This window comes from Salvia hispanica, chromosome 6 (genome assembly GCF_029641045.1).
Source record: "Salvia hispanica isolate PSC_SH4W2 chromosome 6, Shi_PSC_v1, whole genome shotgun sequence".
NCBI classification, from domain to species: Eukaryota; Viridiplantae; Streptophyta; class Magnoliopsida; order Lamiales; family Lamiaceae; genus Salvia; species Salvia hispanica.
Window position 1 is genome coordinate 43915866 of NC_142697.1, and position 16470 is coordinate 43932335.

The 16470-nt window shown below is 38.9% G+C and overlaps 4 protein-coding genes and 1 pseudogene across 5 annotated transcripts; 3 read left to right on the plus strand and 2 right to left on the minus strand.

The window, feature by feature from the left end:
* The first annotated feature begins 951 nt into the window (after positions 1-951).
* LOC125206901 (uncharacterized) lies at positions 952-4413 on the plus strand (annotated as a pseudogene).
* Positions 4414-5028: 615 nt separating this feature from the next.
* On the minus strand, positions 5029-7626 carry LOC125203392 (alpha amino-terminal protein methyltransferase). Its single transcript, XM_048101725.2, has 8 exons — positions 7384-7626; positions 7131-7275; positions 6819-6877; positions 6557-6676; positions 6102-6203; positions 5612-5666; positions 5393-5490; positions 5029-5300 (listed from the first exon to the last, which is right to left on the minus strand). The coding sequence occupies exons 1-8, from the start codon at positions 7624-7626 to the stop codon at positions 5175-5177; spliced, it is 948 nt and encodes a 315-aa protein (XP_047957682.2). The 3' UTR covers positions 5029-5174.
* Positions 7627-7720: 94 nt separating this feature from the next.
* Positions 7721-10378, plus strand: LOC125203391 (Pentatricopeptide repeat (PPR) superfamily protein). The gene is made up of 2 exons (XM_048101724.2): positions 7721-10145; positions 10242-10378. Exon 1 carries the CDS (start codon positions 7721-7723, stop codon positions 10043-10045), a length of 2325 nt encoding a protein of 774 aa, XP_047957681.2. The 3' UTR covers positions 10046-10145; positions 10242-10378.
* A 576-nt stretch (positions 10379-10954) lies between these two features.
* LOC125206902 (transcription factor bHLH52-like) lies at positions 10955-12315 on the minus strand. Its single transcript, XM_089059983.1, has 2 exons — positions 11584-12315; positions 10955-11292 (listed from the first exon to the last, which is right to left on the minus strand). The coding sequence occupies exons 1-2, from the start codon at positions 12154-12156 to the stop codon at positions 11140-11142; spliced, it is 726 nt and encodes a 241-aa protein (XP_088916109.1). The 5' UTR covers positions 12157-12315; the 3' UTR covers positions 10955-11139.
* Positions 12316-13319: 1004 nt separating this feature from the next.
* On the plus strand, positions 13320-16196 carry LOC125203836 (primase homolog protein-like). Of its 2 annotated transcripts, none has more exons than XM_048102313.2 (13): positions 13320-13618; positions 13700-13818; positions 14078-14133; positions 14207-14258; positions 14346-14420; positions 14544-14624; positions 14830-14910; positions 14998-15063; positions 15142-15258; positions 15344-15391; positions 15486-15571; positions 15697-15757; positions 15871-16196. In XM_048102313.2, the coding sequence occupies exons 1-13, from the start codon at positions 13423-13425 to the stop codon at positions 15931-15933; spliced, it is 1101 nt and encodes a 366-aa protein (XP_047958270.2). In that variant the 5' UTR covers positions 13320-13422; the 3' UTR covers positions 15934-16196. The 2 variants fall into 2 exon arrangements, with proteins under 2 accessions (XP_047958270.2, XP_047958271.2); XM_048102314.2 differs by having other exon boundaries at positions 13703-13818.
* Positions 16197-16470: the final 274 nt, after the last annotated feature.

The following is a 16470-nucleotide window of genomic DNA, read 5'->3' on the forward strand; positions in this document are numbered from 1 at the left end:
GCTATGCTTCAATTTCTTGTTTGGTGCCAATTTTTTGGTGATCATAATTCATAAGAGGGAAATTACTATTGTTAGTTATGTTGTTTGAGATGATTACACGAAAAATGTACACAAGTATCAAAGATTGGCCATAATTTCAACTTTGTTAGCATACTTTCATATCTCTCTACTTTATCCTTAAATATCAATTTCTTAAATTTCATGTTCAACAGCATGTTCTTCTTCCTTCTCATTCACCTACTATTTGTAATATGTTGTTGTGTGATACGAACTTCGCTCGTGATTTCCCAATTATGAACCGAACTCACCAGCCACAACAATTACTCAGATTATGCAGCGAAATCAAAGCAATGACGCAATCAATGAGGAATTGTATTACGAAAATAGGAATGATAACAAAGCAACAACGAGAAAGCAATAAACGCGATACAATGCTTCAGATCCACGATCTAAAACACATGAACAATCACACAACACACACAAAATGAAGGTGGCGTGGTCCCCTTTTATACCCTGTTTGCCCATGCATCACACGCCTTCTCTGCCAGCTCATCTGCCACCTCACTCATGCACATTCGGATGAAACACGTGCTCTTTATTGATCTCCACAGCTTATTAAAAATGCATAATCCACATAAGTGTCAACGCATACACTCATGTAGCTGATACGTTGCATGCATGCTTCTAATGGTCTAGACGCACACAGCCCATGCATGCAACATTGTGGTGTACACATTTCAAATAGATGACATGGCTGAATTATGGCTAAGTGTATTATGAAAAATACTACTCCAGTAAAATAGTTTAAAATAGATGACATGGCTTAGAGTGATTGATTCATGATTGTTTGTGAAATTTGTTTTTATCTGATTATTATGAATCTGTTTTTGGGCGGTGAAGCTGAACGTTGATGTTGAAAATAGGTTTTGGTTAGACCGCTGCGCATTTAGAATTGGTGACTGATCCTCTTTGCATTGCCCCCGTGGATACACGTCGTATCAAACTGGGGAAAACAATCCGATGGGGAAAGTTCTTCAAGAAGAAGAAGAACAAGACCTTGGTGCTGGACCTCCTGTTTATAAACATGTTCAAGATTCTACTGCAGCTCCTCCGGAGGAGAAGTTACAGAACCAACCTGCCGAACAAGAGGGGGCTGAAGAGGTTGAGACTGTAACATTGACGAAGAAGAAGAAGAAGAAAAAGAACAAGGAAGAAGAAGCCAAAAATGAGGTGAATAGTAAAGTGATTGGTAAGAAAGTCTCGAAGCATGTCAGGGAGATACAGGAGAGACTTGCTAAACTAAAGGAGGCAGAAGAGAGGAAAAAACGCGAAGAAGAAGACAAGTTGAGGAAAGAAGAAGAGGAAAGGCTTAAACAAGAAGAACTGGAAAGATTAGCTGAAGAGAAAAAACGCTTGAAGAAGGAGAAGCTCCTCAAGAAAAAACAGCAGGGAAAGGTCCTTACGGGGAAGCAGAAAGAAGAGGCTAAGAGATTGGAGGCAATGAGAAAGCAAATACTAGCTAATGCAAAATTCGATCTACCCACACCTGCCAAGAGACCTCTGTACCGCAAGAAAAAACCCAAGCCTCAAAACCAACCTAATGGAGCAGCCATACAAGAAAATGATGAGGCCACAAATGCAAAAGAGACCCAACAAGGCGTTGTGTCGGAGCTGGCTTCTGTTGAAGCAGAGAATGCTAAGGAAGTGGAGTCTCTGAATATACAAGTTGAAATTGAAGACAATGGAGCTGATGGTGAAAAAGAAGAAGAGTGGGATGCCAAAAGTTGGGATGAAGCTGACTTGAAATTGCCAGGAAAAAGTGGATTTGATGATGAACAAGTTGATTCAGAACCTGAATCAGTTTGCTTGGATGAGAAAGCAACTTCACCAAAATTGGAGAATGTGGATGTTCAAAAGAAGTCTGTGGCAGAAGCTGCTGATGTTGAAAATGGACAATGCCTTCGGTCTCCTATATGTTGTATCATGGGCCATGTCAATGCTGGAAAAACAAAGTTGCTGGATTGTATTAGAGGTACACACATCCAAGAAAGTGAGGCAGGTGGGATTACACAGAAAATTGGAGCAACCTATTTCCTTGCTGAGAGTATACGTGAGAGAACAAAGGAGCTGAAAGCCGATGCAAAGCTCAGTGTCCCAGGTTTGTTAGTGATCGATACCCCTGGGCACGAATGCTTCAACAAATTGCGCTCTAGAGGATCAGCGTTATGTGATCTTGCCGTTTTGGTTGTTGATATGATGCATGGGTTGCAACCACAGACAATTGAGTCACTCAATCTTTTGAAAAGGGGAAATACAGACTTTGTAATTGCCTTGAACCAAGTGAGTCAGCTTGTCTTCGTACCTATGCTGTTCCGCTGTTTATTTTCATTGTGTAATTTCATAGGTGGACAGACTTTATGGGTGGAAGACTTGCCCTAATGCACCAATAGGAAAGGCAATCAAGAAACAATCAGAAGATGTCAAGAGTGAATTTAACATGAGGCTAGATCAGGTCATATTTATCTCTTATCTTATCTTGTATAAGTCTCACTGTCCCAGCACCAGTTTCGTTCTTGTCTAATGCAGTTTTCTGCTACAGATTATCTATGAGTTTAAGGAGCAGGGTGTTAATGCTGAGTTGTATTATAAGAACAAAGAAATGGGGGAAACGTATAACATCGTACCAACAAGTGCCACAAGGTTTTTCTATCTGGTTTACTGTTTATTGATTTCTCTCGCACGAGGCTATAATTTTTGGCTTGTTGGTGATTGTCAAACAGTGGCGAGGGCATCCCAGATCTATTGTTACTGCTGGTCAAATGGGCTCAAAAGACAATGGTTAAAAGGCTTACATATAGAGAGAAAGTGCAGGTGTGTTCCCTTACATACTACTACTGCTTTAGAATGAGAATGATACTCCAATGGGAATTCTCATCATTTACCCTCAAACTTTGCCACAGTGTACTGTTTTGGATGTTAAGGTGGTTGAAGGACATGGGACCACCATTGATGTGGTACTAGTAAATGGTGTGCTTCATGAAGGAGATAAAATAGTTGTTGGTAGCATGCAGGTATGCATTCCCTGTTTCATTTCAATTTTTTGGAGAAGTTACTCTCAAGCATTCTACTGGCTTTTTCGGTGCAGGGAGCAATTGAAACCTCAATTAGAGCGTTGCTAACGCCCCACCCAGTCAAGGTGAAACTTCATACTCTATTGGTACTAAGCTACCTTTTTTTGCATGCAAGTATTCCCATTACAGATTGAATTTAACATTCCCTTTATTTCTTTACAGGGAAAGTATTTGCAGCACAAAGAAATCAAGGCTGCTCAGTGTATTAAGATTGCTGCACAGGTAACTGTGATGTGATTGATTTGTTTCTTCTGTTGCATTGGCTAATACTTGTCCCCCTTTCTTTAGAAGCATTGCTGGACTTTTTGGAGACTCCGGCAGTTAACATACCCGTCGGTGCTATAAGTATTGGTCCAGTACACATGAAGGATGTGAAGAAGGTGATTGCCATGCGTGATAAGAAAAAGGAATATGGGACTATACTAGCTTTTGATGTTAAAGTAACAACAGAGGCTCGGGAACATGCTGAGGAACATGGCGTAAAAATTTTCAGTGCCAACATTATATATCACCTTTTCGATCAATTCAAGGCTTACATAGACAAACTTAAGGAGGAAAAGATGAGGGAAGCTGCGAAGGAAGCAGTTTTCCCTTGTGTCCTCAAGATCGCGCGGGACTGTGTTATCAGCAAGACCTATCCATTTTCCTTAGGGGTTCATGTCGTTGACGGCACTATAAGGTAAATTAATACACAGTATTTGGCTCTAGAGAAGTTGTGGCAGTTTGATATGTGTTAAATGCTTATACTTAACCAGTTCTCTTATAATGTGTTCATGTTTGTGCATTCTTCCATGATACAGATTGGAACACCTATATGTTTCCCCAAAAGAGAATTTGTGGAAATTGGTCGGGTAGCGTCTATTGAATATAATCACAAGCCTCTTGATTGTGCTAAGAAAGGTCAAGAGGTGTCCATTAAGGTATAAGATATTGAAGTTGATAAAATCTTTGGATGTTATTTGTACTTAGATTAGATGATTATTATTGTTGCAGATAATTGGTAGCATCCCTGAAAAGCAAGAGAGAATGTTTGGGAGACATTTTAAGACGGAGGACGAGCTTGTAAGCAAGATCTCTAGAAAATCAGCTGAGGCACTCCGAGAATACTACTTGGTTTGTACATCTGACTGATATTACTCTCTACTAGATTTCCATCAAGAGGTAATCCTCACTCACTGCTATCCTATCCATTGATGAGCAGGACCAATTGTCAGCTGAAGAAAAAACACTACTCACGAGCTTAGAGAAACTCTTCGAGAAGAAACTCCCATTAAGTCTATAATGATGTTCGAGCTGTTGTTATCCGGAATCTTTTTTAGTTGAATCACTAGTAGGAGAGTTTGTTGTCCACTCCCTTTTCTTGTGTCTTCTGCACATATTCTCATGTGAAAAGAGTTTCCATTGTTTCATTCTTAAATTTACTGTTTTGTTTAAGTTCTTCGTAAGCAAAACATTAACACTGCAATGAGAAGGAATGTGCTATTTATGAACATTTATTCTGGGATTTGGGTTTTGCATATGGAGTAATATTAAACAAGGGCATTTCCACTTCTTAATAATCTTTAACTAAAAAATTTGCAGAATCACTTAAGTTTGGAGAGTAATTGTAGGAGAGTCTGTTAAGAACTTAATTTTGAATAGTGATAATTGTAGGAGAGTTTGTTAAGAAATCTGAAGCAGCAGTTTGCTTAAGCATAAGTTCTGCAAAATAAAAAAGTTCAATTTAGATCTTAATTCAAAATATAAGAATATATTTTTGATAAGTATGAATATAAGTATATTTTATATTTATGGTAAGAATCAGCCTTTACCTAAGCAAGGTGATTAATGCAAACTTTGCCTTTTACAAACACATATTCGGTTTTAAAAACTTAATTCTTTCAACCTAGGCAGTAAATTATGAACAAAGATTTCCCATTCTCCTTCGAGCTTCTTCAAAACAGAATAATAGCGTGAGTGAAAAGCGCACACAAAATTAATGGGGTTTTACATAGAAAATATCTTGTTGAGCAATGGATTATCATCTTCCTCATTCCTTCACTCTTATCTAATGATGCCAGGTCTGTTGACATGTTTCTTTGATTTCGAATCATTAGTTTGCTTCGGCAGATCAGTCGTTAATGCATACATCTTTACAGCAAATAATTCACCGGGGAATCCCTTTTGATCCTGATAGCAAATGTACGAACGAAACTCCAATGAATTCCTGTTTGTGAATTCGGAAAATATTGCATAGATGCTAGACTAGAATTCAGATGTACCTTCATTCTGAGAATGTTTAGACCACATTTTTTAAAGAGCTGCTTGAAGTACGAGTCGGATCTTGTAATGCTCTTGTCTTGGTTATCTAACACAAAGCCTACAGAACGAGAATTGGCATCAGATTCACTGTAGAAATGGCGATGAAACTAGCTGTTTCATATGTTAAGATTATAAGCGTGTATCCGGAAAGCAGGAATATTGATAGATTGAATCCTTACCACTCCTTGCAATGTTCTCCTTCAAAATAAATAGGCCGCCCTGTTTAAGACCACCCTGTACATTCCATTGATAAAACATCAGATAATGATAAACGAAGTTCAAATAATAGGCTACAGATACATGAAATTATTTTATAACTAATCATGTTTTAGACATAAACTTGTATTCTCGGATAAGATAATCTGCATAATATGGAATAATTATTCCAATTCTGGCTGGAGTTAAATTTCAAGCTTTGAAGATATTAAGACGCATGCTCGTATATGTAAGCACACTAGGTTAAACGACAAAGCTACTTAGCCTAAAAGATTCAAGAAAAATTAGGAAAGGGTAAATCTAAATGGTCATTGCCAGTATAAATGATCGTGAGAGACCTTTTGAAACGGACAGATGAGATGATTACTTACACTCAATTACGACAGAAATAGTTTAGCACTAGGAAGACCAATTAATATTGTTTAATGAGAGGGGAACAATTAGTCTATTTACCTTAGCTCTGTCAAAGAATGACACAAGGTCATCATCTGAAAGATGCCCAATACACCATTGGATCCATATAATGTCGTACCTTTCTGCCTCAGGAGTAAATTCCTAAAATAAGACGTGGAAAAAGCTCAGCAAACAAAGAATGTACTATTTTCATGTTAAGAAAAAGAAACAAGGTTGTATTGATATGGGCTATCAACCGAGAAAAGTTCACATCATAAAGTAAAACAAGGGCATCCAAAACTATATAAAGGATACCAAAAAATGCATAGAGAGAGTATTAGAGTTCCCGATAATTATACAATATGTATCACTAATCACAATAAGCTAATAAGTTTCACAACCATGGCATTACCATTTTCCACCGGATTATATGTTTTATCTCCATATAAATCATGCATTTCTAAACTGAAGACTAACTAAACGATATGAGAAACTAAAGGCAAATTATATCTTGCCTGAAGAGGAACACAGAAGAAGTTCACAGCCTTATGATCATCTGTGACCATCAAGTTTTCTGGAGCCAAATTTTCCCGAGCAGTATCTAGAAAATGAGAAACAGGCTCTAGAAGGTCAACCTGGATTGAAACATAGCATTTTCACAACAATGTCAAGACATCAAAGATTTTAGCCTTCAGTATGTGTTATATGCAACTACAACTGAGAAAGGCACAAAGTGGCGAGCAGAAGAGAAGATGCAAGTAAGAGTGGAAAGATCACCTCATTAAAATATCTAATAAGAAGATTCTTGGTGACCCTGCCAATCCCAGAGCCACAATCTGCAGGTACAAAATAAAAAATCAAACCTCCAACAAACTCAAGCAATCCTCACAACAAAATCTTTGGGAATACAAATCATAGAATTTTTAGCTGCTTCCATTATAACACATAATTCAAACTAATTTACCAATTTACGTGGATGGATCAATAGCCGTTTCTGTAACTAACTACTAACAACTTTGCAACGCATTCATAAAAATTCAAGCTTTTTTCACTCTATGCTACTATTCTTGGAAGAGTAGGAAATAATACCAAGAGTAACAAGACGTCTTCCTTTGGCAGCATCAGGAAATCGTTCCGCCAAAATCGAGTTCAAAAATGCCTCACTACATTCTATATCAGGTTTATTCACATGTCCGTACCCTCCCAGCACTCCATCCACCGTCGCCTCCACACCCTTCTCTTCCAAATAAATCAAACAAAGCTCACATTTTTCATCAACTAAACAAAATAATTGCACAAGTAGCCTTCCATTTTTCTTCTATCTCAAGCACAGCTCACTGACCTGCCAGTAGCCGACGCCTTCCGAATACCACTGCGATTTCTTGAGGGGGTCGCCGTCCCCCACCGCTTCCCGCCACATCTCCTCCGCGCTAGTGAATGCGCGTCCGTCGGAGTCCACTCCACCGCCGTCCATCTGGATACAGTTCAGCTTACTAATTCCAGCTCTCGGCAAAATTGATTTGTGCGGTGACGATGATGGGGAGATTTGGGGAATTAGGGTTCTGTGCAGTAAGTGATGGTACATCCTTTTTTATGGCATCATTCTGTTGTACCATTAGAAAATTGTATGGACAATATTGGGCTTATTTTACGGCCCAATCCATTTTTTCAATTTAAAAATGATGATTAAATGGAATTCCGCCAATTTGTTAGAAATGCAAAGCAGAAATGCCTCAGTTTCGTTAGCGAATTTGCTGCAAAATTGCATAGATAATAAAGCTTACAAGGCAGGAAAAACCATCCAAGCTCAGATTTTTCGCACCTACCAATTTTCTAATACTTTTCTGGTGAATCGACTGATTGAGCTATACTCAAAATGCGGCCACACCCAGGCCAGCCGCCGCCTGTTCGACCAAATGCCTCACAGAAACATATTCTCCTACCACGCTATTTTAGATTCTTACTGCAAATTAAATGATGTCGGTAATGCGTTTGAAGTGTTTGATCAAATGCCGGAGAGGAACGCAGTTTCTTGGAACTTGATTATTAGTATGCTGTCAAGAAATGGTCTTGAGGATAAGGCCTTGGCGGGTTACTACACGATGAGGTTGAATTATTTCGTGCCCACCCGCTTCACGTTGGCCAGTGTATTGAGTGCTTGTGGGGGTTTGGGCAAATTGGAGTGTGGCAGGGAGTGCCATGGACTTTCTACGAAGCTCGGACTCAACGCGAATTTGTATGTCGGGAATGCTTTGTTGGGAATGTATATGAAGTGTGTTTCTATAGAAGATGCGGTTATGGTGTTTGGGGACTTGCCGGAGCATAATGAGGTGTCGTTCACTGCAATGATGGAGGGGTTGGTAGGAGCTGATCGCGTGGATGAAGCGTTTGATATGTTTAGATTGATGCATCGAGAGAGGATCATGGATTGTGTGTCTCTTTCAAGTGTGTTAAGTGTTTGTTCCAAATGTGAATTTGGTGTAGATGATGATGGCAACGAAGGGAAAAGGCATGTGATGCATGGTGCACAGATACACGGGCTTCTTGTTAAAGTTGGTTTCTTGGGAGATTTGCACGTGAACAACTCTTTGCTTAACATGTATGCAAAGCTTGGATTTATGGACTGTGCAGAGATGTTGTTCAACAGTATGTCTCAAGTCAGTGTTGTTTCGTGGAATGTTATGATCGCAGGATATGCCAAGGGATACGATTTGCAGAGGGCGATCGAGTGTATGGAGAGAATGCAGAGCTGTGGGGTTGAGCCTGATGAGGTGACATGTGTTAATATGCTTGCTGCCTGCTTGAGAAGTGGTGATGTTGAAACGGGGTTTCGAATGTTTAATGCTATGTCGGTGCCAAGTTTGGCCTCATGGAATGCTATTTTGTCGGGCTATTCCCAGAACGAATACCACAGGGATGCGGTGATGCTTTTTAGAGAGATGCAGTTTAGAAAAGTGAAGCCCGATCGAACTACTTTTGCTATAATTCTCAGTTCTTGTGCTTCCATGGGGCTTTTAGAGGGCGGGAAGCAGATTCATGCTGCCTTGTGGAAAGCTGAGCTTTCGATGGACTTGTATGTTACAAGTGGACTGATTGCTGTTTACTCAAAATGTAGTAAAATAGAAGTGGCAAAATCTGTCTTCAACATGGCTCCCAATTATGATATAGTGTGTTGGAATTCAGTGTTGGCAGGTTTATCCCTTAATTCAATGGATGCAGAGGGCTTTCACTTTTTCAGGCGAATGTTACGTGAAGGCATGCTGCCAACTGAGTTTTCTTATGCTAGCGCACTGAATTGTTGCTCGTCTCTATCATCTCTCTCACAAGGGAGGCAGATTCACGGTCTGATAGTGAAAGAAGGACACTCAAATAATGTTTATGTCGGAACTGCTCTGGTTGACATGTACAGCAAATGTGGCAACGTGGATGGGGCCAGACGGTTCTTTGATATGATGGCTTGTAAAGATTTAGTCACGTGGAATGAGATGATACACGGTTATGCTCAGAATGGGCGCGGAGAAGAAGCTGTTGATCTATTTAGGGACATGATCAAAGCTAGTATTGAACCTGATCACATAACTTTTGTTGCTGTCTTAACCGCCTGCAGTCATTCCGGATTAATAGATACTGGTTTGAAGGTGTTCAAATCAATGCAGCAAGAATATGATGTGGAGCCGCTTAGTGATCACTACACTTGCATAGTTGACACCTTGGGCCGTGCTGGCCGGTTCAGTGAAGTTGAAGAAATCATAGAAAAAATGCCATACAAAGATGATCACATTGTTTGGGAGGTATTGCTGAGCTCTTGCAGGGTTCATGGCAATGTGAACTTGGCAAGAAGGGCTGCAGACGAGCTTTTCCGTTTGGACAGTGGTAACTCTGCTCCGTATTCCCTCCTAGCCAATATGTATTCCTCATTAGATAGATGGGATGATGTTAAAGATGTCAGAGATATAATGGGAAGGCAGCAGGTCTCCAAAGAACCAGGCTACAGTTGGGTTTGAAACAGGCAGCTGTCGTTCAACGATGAGGCTCGGACATCAGTTGAAGGAGATGCAAGATTAAAGATTGGCTCGCAGTTTCAATCAACACTGAATGGAGAAAGTAATCACTGATCATTGCAATGGTTTATTCTTCATTCATTCTCAGCTTTTGCAGCCATTTCCATTGGTTTCTAAATTCTTGATGTTTGCTTTGCAGGCTTCCCTTACTTCTATGGAGTTGGTAATTTTAGTGGTGTCCAAGTGAAATTATATCTCAAATGAACTATTTTTTTCATTATTCAATGTATCGTAATTGTAACTGTAATATCAAGTGAGGGTTAATTTTATAGTAAACTATAGTACTATTATTATTTGCCAACTTGTTTGTAAATACTCTATTATTGCAAAGAGGTACAACTTGTGGATAAATGAAAATATCGAGACGGGTTGGAACTAAAAAATTATAAAGTAAATAGATAAATTAGTTCGTGTGGAGGAAAAATTTGGTTAAATTAATTAATTATGCACCAAGAAATATTAAAACAGACTCTCCTACAATCACTCAAAAAATTAACTGCTTAATTTCCTTTGACTATGTCAAATATGTCGGTTATTTTTTGAAGAACCAAAATATCAAGAAAACTTGCTAATTCCGATGAATGATTATAAATTATTAGGAAAGCCTACGTCTTGAAATAAAATTAATCTTAAATAAATTGCGAGCCAAGTGATTATAAACGGTGCATTCTTTTCATTGCGGTTTTAAGATTTATTTATGACGAATTTAAACAAACACATTAAATTCTAGTAGTAAATGCACAATCAATTGCATTTGGGATTACTCAATAATAAAATAAATCAGTGCACATTGTTTATCAATCAATAAGGTTAGGATCAGGAGAATTTACAGTAAGAAAAAATTACAGCATTTTTTCCTGAAGTAAAGAGCCTAATTAGCCTAACATCCTAATTTGTAAGCAATTAATCAACAGAAGGCAAGAAGATGTTGCCTTAAAACAAAAACAGCATTAATCAAGATTAGCCTAATCTAAAACAATTAGAAATGAAAAACGGTTAATCATAACCGCTTGCTAAAATCAATGATCCCTTTTCCATCAAATGTCGATTGGATGCTTTTCCAACAGCTTCTGTGGAATCAAGCAATGCTCAGTGGAGTAGAGCTTCTCTTGAATCAACGGAGATTCTAGAAGATTCTGGAACACTTCTTCTTCACCTTCAACTGATGCTTCTTCTTCTTCGTTGACCTTCTAGAAGAATGGATCATGTTAGTCTTAGGAATTCAATAAAAATGATTAGTTTTGTCCATTTAAAATACTCACTCCGTCCCGATTAAGAGTCACACTTTGACCGGATACGAGTTTTAAGAAATGTAAAGAAAAGTTAGGTTGAAAAAGTTAGTGAACGTGAGACCCATTTTTTTATATTGACTTATATATTGACTTACTTACTATTTATGTTAAAAATGGAGTGTGACTCTTAATTGGGGACGGACCGAAATGGAAAAGTGTGACTCTTAATAGGGAACGGGAGAGTAGTACCTTGAGGAATTCAAGTAGTCCAAGTTGGGCCTGCAAGAATTTGATGTATTTGTAGGCGGACTGCAGCATCTCCGCCGTGTTCATCTTCTGGCCGCCGGGAACCAGCTTCCCGAGCTCCTGCGTCTTCGCCGTGATCCTCCGCCGCCTCTGCCTCGCCGCGACGCTCTGCGCGGACAAGCTCTCCTCTTTGACCCTCACGCCCTCGCAGCTCCCCATGGTGAAACCCGCCGCCGGAAACGCTGGCGGCGGCGGCGGAGGAAGCACGAATTCCGGGATGGAGTAATGTTGGTAGAATTGGTGGGAATCGCAGAGCTTTTGGCGTTTGGGGAAATGGGGAAAGGGCTGATTGGTATATTGGTGTTGGAAGTAGTTGGAGTTGAGATGATCGAAATCGAAGGGAATTCCATCGTCGGCGAAAGGTAAGTCGTCGGAGAGGAGAGAGTTGCAGAAGGCGTCGATGGGGTCCACCAAGAAGTCGTCGGGGTTGAAGAGCTGCTCAGCAACGCCTAATTCCGCCGGCGCAAAGGAGTCCCAATTGGAGTTGGAGTTGGAATTGTAGTAGCTCAACGCCATTAATTGGATAATCTATCTGCCAAGAATATTGTTTGTTGAAAATATGGAGGGAAAATTGAAGTTGTTGTGAGCGAACTTAAAAGAGAGAGACAAGAATGACTACCTGAGGAAAGATTGTGTCTTTTAACTACCACTCTACTAGCTTTGAATGTCAGTAGAAATTAACCTTAACAATATGTTAAGCTTTATGTATGTGTGTTGTGTGTCAGAGAGACAGAGTGAGGGAGAGAGATAATGGAGAGTGGAGGTTATGGGAAGGGTAACGGCTAACAACCTCCTTGTTAATAGGAAATATAATTACCAATAATTGACTGCAATTCTATATTAATTAACCGTTTTTTTGCAAAAGCTTCTTTTTTCTCCGTTTTTTAATTTTTTTTTAAAAGTATTTTAATGAATGAAAAACTACTGGGAGGTAAGAGCATCCAGAATGATAAATAGATCAGCCATAGGCTAGTATATTTCTCCTCCTGCCATATTATCCAGTACTAAAATTCCTCCCGTCACATCATCAAGACAAGTAACTGTACAAGCAATAGGCTAGCCACATCATTAGCACTATTAAAAAAACAACTACATTTACGGAACTAAACACACAATACGGAATTAAATTTACGACACATATACGGAAAAATTCATTAATTTCATTTTTTTTAAAAAGTACATTAATTAAAAAAATTTACATAATTAAAAAAAAACCGGACTTCCACACACGAGCCCCCGCCTCACTCTACTCCTCACTAATTTATTAAAAAATATATTAAAAAATGCAATGATTTTATATAAACTAAAAAAAGGGTAAATCCTAAAAAAATTACATAAATAAAAAAAATCATAAAAATATACATTAAAAATACAATAAATAATGCATGAAAAATACATTAAAATGCAATAAATAAAAAAATGCATAAAAGAATACATTAAAAAAATGCAACCGGCTAGCCAAAATTGAGCCTATTATGGCGGCTAGCGTATCGGCCAGCAAATCGGCTAGAGCTCGCCGATCGGCTAGCCTAAATTGCCGCAATGGAAGCTAGCGAATCGATTAACAATTGGCTACCGTCTGAGGCTAGCGGATCGACCGGCGATCGGTTAGCCTCTATTGTGGATGCTCCGAAAAAAGAAAAGAAAAAGAATAGTATAGGAGTTATGAACTAGCCAAATTAATAATGCGAAAAAAAAAAGAATACTGAAGTTTTATCCTCTTCCACTGTGTTTCAGCAAGCTGCATGCTCAATTCACCATTGTCGAAGGCGGAACCTTGAGATGCCTCCTACGGCGCTCCTCCACCGGCCACCACCTCTGCCGCCGTGCCTCGTTGCTTCCAACCCTTGGCTAAATTTGCTATCTTTGAAATGCCCCAACACTTTCTTGCCCTATTCTGCTGAATTCGTCTCAGGAATTGCGTTAAAAAGTAATGGGTTTCGATGTTTTTCTCACCCCCCTTTATCCAACCCAACAGGTATTCTTCTTCACTCACTTTTTATTCTCCCCTCTTTCTTTCTTAATTGTAATTTCTTGGCTTTTCTATCGGTTGAATTAGGAGTCGATATGGATGTGGAGAAAACTGATTCAGCTAAATTGAAGCAAAAAATTGAAGCCCTCGGAGTAAAGTTCGAATCTTGCACACCTGGCCAGTTTGATCTCTTGTATTGTCCCAAGGTATTTTATTGTCTCTATTTTTACTTATATTTTTGGAAAAATAAATCTCTATTACTGGATAAGTTGCTGTGTTCTATTATAATTCATCGATTTGATCACTCTAAAATTGATTGAGAATGTCTTAGGCTTGTACCACTTTTTTATCAAAAAGATGTGTAGTTGGTCGCATAGAGTAAGATATGATTTTCACCATTTTCAGAACTCTGCCTATGTCTGTCTTGTTATCTGTTAGTGTTGATGGATTCTTCCTTTGCATCAGTGCAAAGGGGGGCGGTCGATTCAGAGGACGCTGTCGTTTCACATCAGCCAAAGTTGGTGAGTTGCATTTTGGTTAGTTATGGTAAATTGGTTGATTTTTTAGAACATTTGCTGATATATACGAAAACAGGAGTCATGCGATATGGAGGTGTTTTGATCTTCAATGTGGATGGGCCGGCCAGGTTTCGTGATATATGGTTTAGATTACTTCTCCTTAACTACTCTTTTTGAGCTGTGCTCCCGTTTGCGGATGGTAACCTTGGTTGCAGGTCTTTGCAGACAACAATAAAGAAAATCCTCGTGTCAGCCGGGAAAATCTGAGGCTTGAGCCTTTGGATGATGAGGTATGACAGTCATTTTTTGCTGCACAGCTTTGCTATCTGAAAAATGTGGAGATTAGGCTCTCTGTAACTTTAGTTAACACGTGCACGATTATTGATGATACATTTCCTTTTGGTATGGTGCAGTTGCTTGGATACTTTGCAGAAAGAATGATATCGAAGGAAACACTGCAGAGGAATAATGTCATGCAAGTTGTTGGTGGTAAGGTAAGAAGCCACTTTTACAATTAACTCATTCCATCGTATATTACTAAATCGAGTGAAACTTATAAACTTCTTAGTCTTGATTTCAACTATCTTGGTGGTGGAGATTCTTATATCTTGTTTGATGATGTCGATAACAATCTCTTTGCATTTTTATCGAGGTAATTCAATGTGTTAAGGAATACTAAGTGTGTTCTCTTCAATGCAGAAAATCATTGCTTTTCCTTATAGACGAAATGGACAGCATGTTGGCTGCAAATACCGTACTCTTGATAAAAGGTTCTGGCAGGTACTCTCGTTTAAATCCAATGCGCTGACTTCTTGCTTTCGCCAATGAATAGTAAATTGTTAGTTAATATTTGCCATGAATTTTCAGGGGAGAAATACAGAGAAGATGTTATATGGGATCGATGACATTGTGGATGCAGACGAGATCATTATTGTATGCACTTGATTACTTAATGTTCTCTATTGTTATCTGCTTATTTTCACTACTCTGCCCTCTCCTTTCTGTTCACAGGTTGAAGGCGAAATAGACAAGCTATCAATCGAAGAAGCTGGTTATTGCAATTGTGTCAGTGTTCCTGGCGGTGCACCACAGACAGTTTCAGTCAATAAAATACCATCAAAAGAAAAGGTTACTATCAATATTGAAATTATTCTTCTTTAACGGGGGCCTTTATAGTAAATTCACTTGTATCGTTGTGTTTTCGTTACATCAGGACACTGCCTTTCAATACTTGTGGAACTGCATAAACTATTTCGAAAAGGTTTGAGATATTCTAAAACAACGAGAGTAACAATAATAGCATACTTAAATTTGCATGAACATGAGATTTTTGCATTTCTTGATCTTTCTTTCAGGTGTCTCGTATAATCCTGGCAACTGATGGCGATACACCGGGCCAGGCTTTAGCTGAAGAGCTTGCTCGTCGTCTTGGGAAAGAAAGGTTATATTAGGGCATGATCTTGCCTCATCAAACGTTGTATTTCCTTGCATCGTGTCACGTTTAAAAAACATCAAAAAAAGGCTATCTTTTTCGCTGATTTCTACGTTTCTTTTGCTTTCCATTAGATGCTGGCGTGTGCATTGGCCTAGGAAAGATGAGAGCAGCTCGTTCAAAGATGCAAACGAGGTTTGATTACTAGCGTTTTAAACGATATTCGTTTCCAGAGTCCCATTTTTAGTAATGATCAACCTCTTTCTTAGGTATAAAATGTCCTCAAATTAGGTTATCTTTTTATGCAGGTTCTGAACAGCCTTGGTGCAGATGCTCTAAGAGCTGCAATTGACAAAGCAGAGTTATATTAGATGCTTAATTTAGAGTAATCAGGTTTAGTTGTTCGACGAACTTAGCTGAACTGATGCAGCAACAGCCTCACTGCCCCGTGCTCTGTCACTGCGATTCTGCGACCCCTTTTCTAAGGAAGAACCCCTTTGCCTTAAGTTACGAGGTTATTTTGTCTAGTTCCGTAGAGAGAGTTGTCTCGCGCTTTATATATTTTCTAGCAACACATGCACAAGAAATACTTTTTTTTTATTTAAATGTATGTATGAGGGTTTACTCTTGCCAATGCCGGAAGGTCAAGACAGTTGGTGAACTACGGTCGTAATTATAACAGTCCTGAGGTAGCGAAATTCCTTGTCGTGTATGTTCGCCTAACATGAAACACGGTAAAATCCCCTTAGATTTGATAGTAGTAGAGAATCCTAGTTTCCAGATATAATAAAACTACCTGTAAAACAAAGCAATAAGTAACACCAATACACAATTATCCCATAATAATTTAATTGGGCCGTTGAAGATATCGATCAAATTAGGCCTGGCCTATTTGATTTACCATTAAT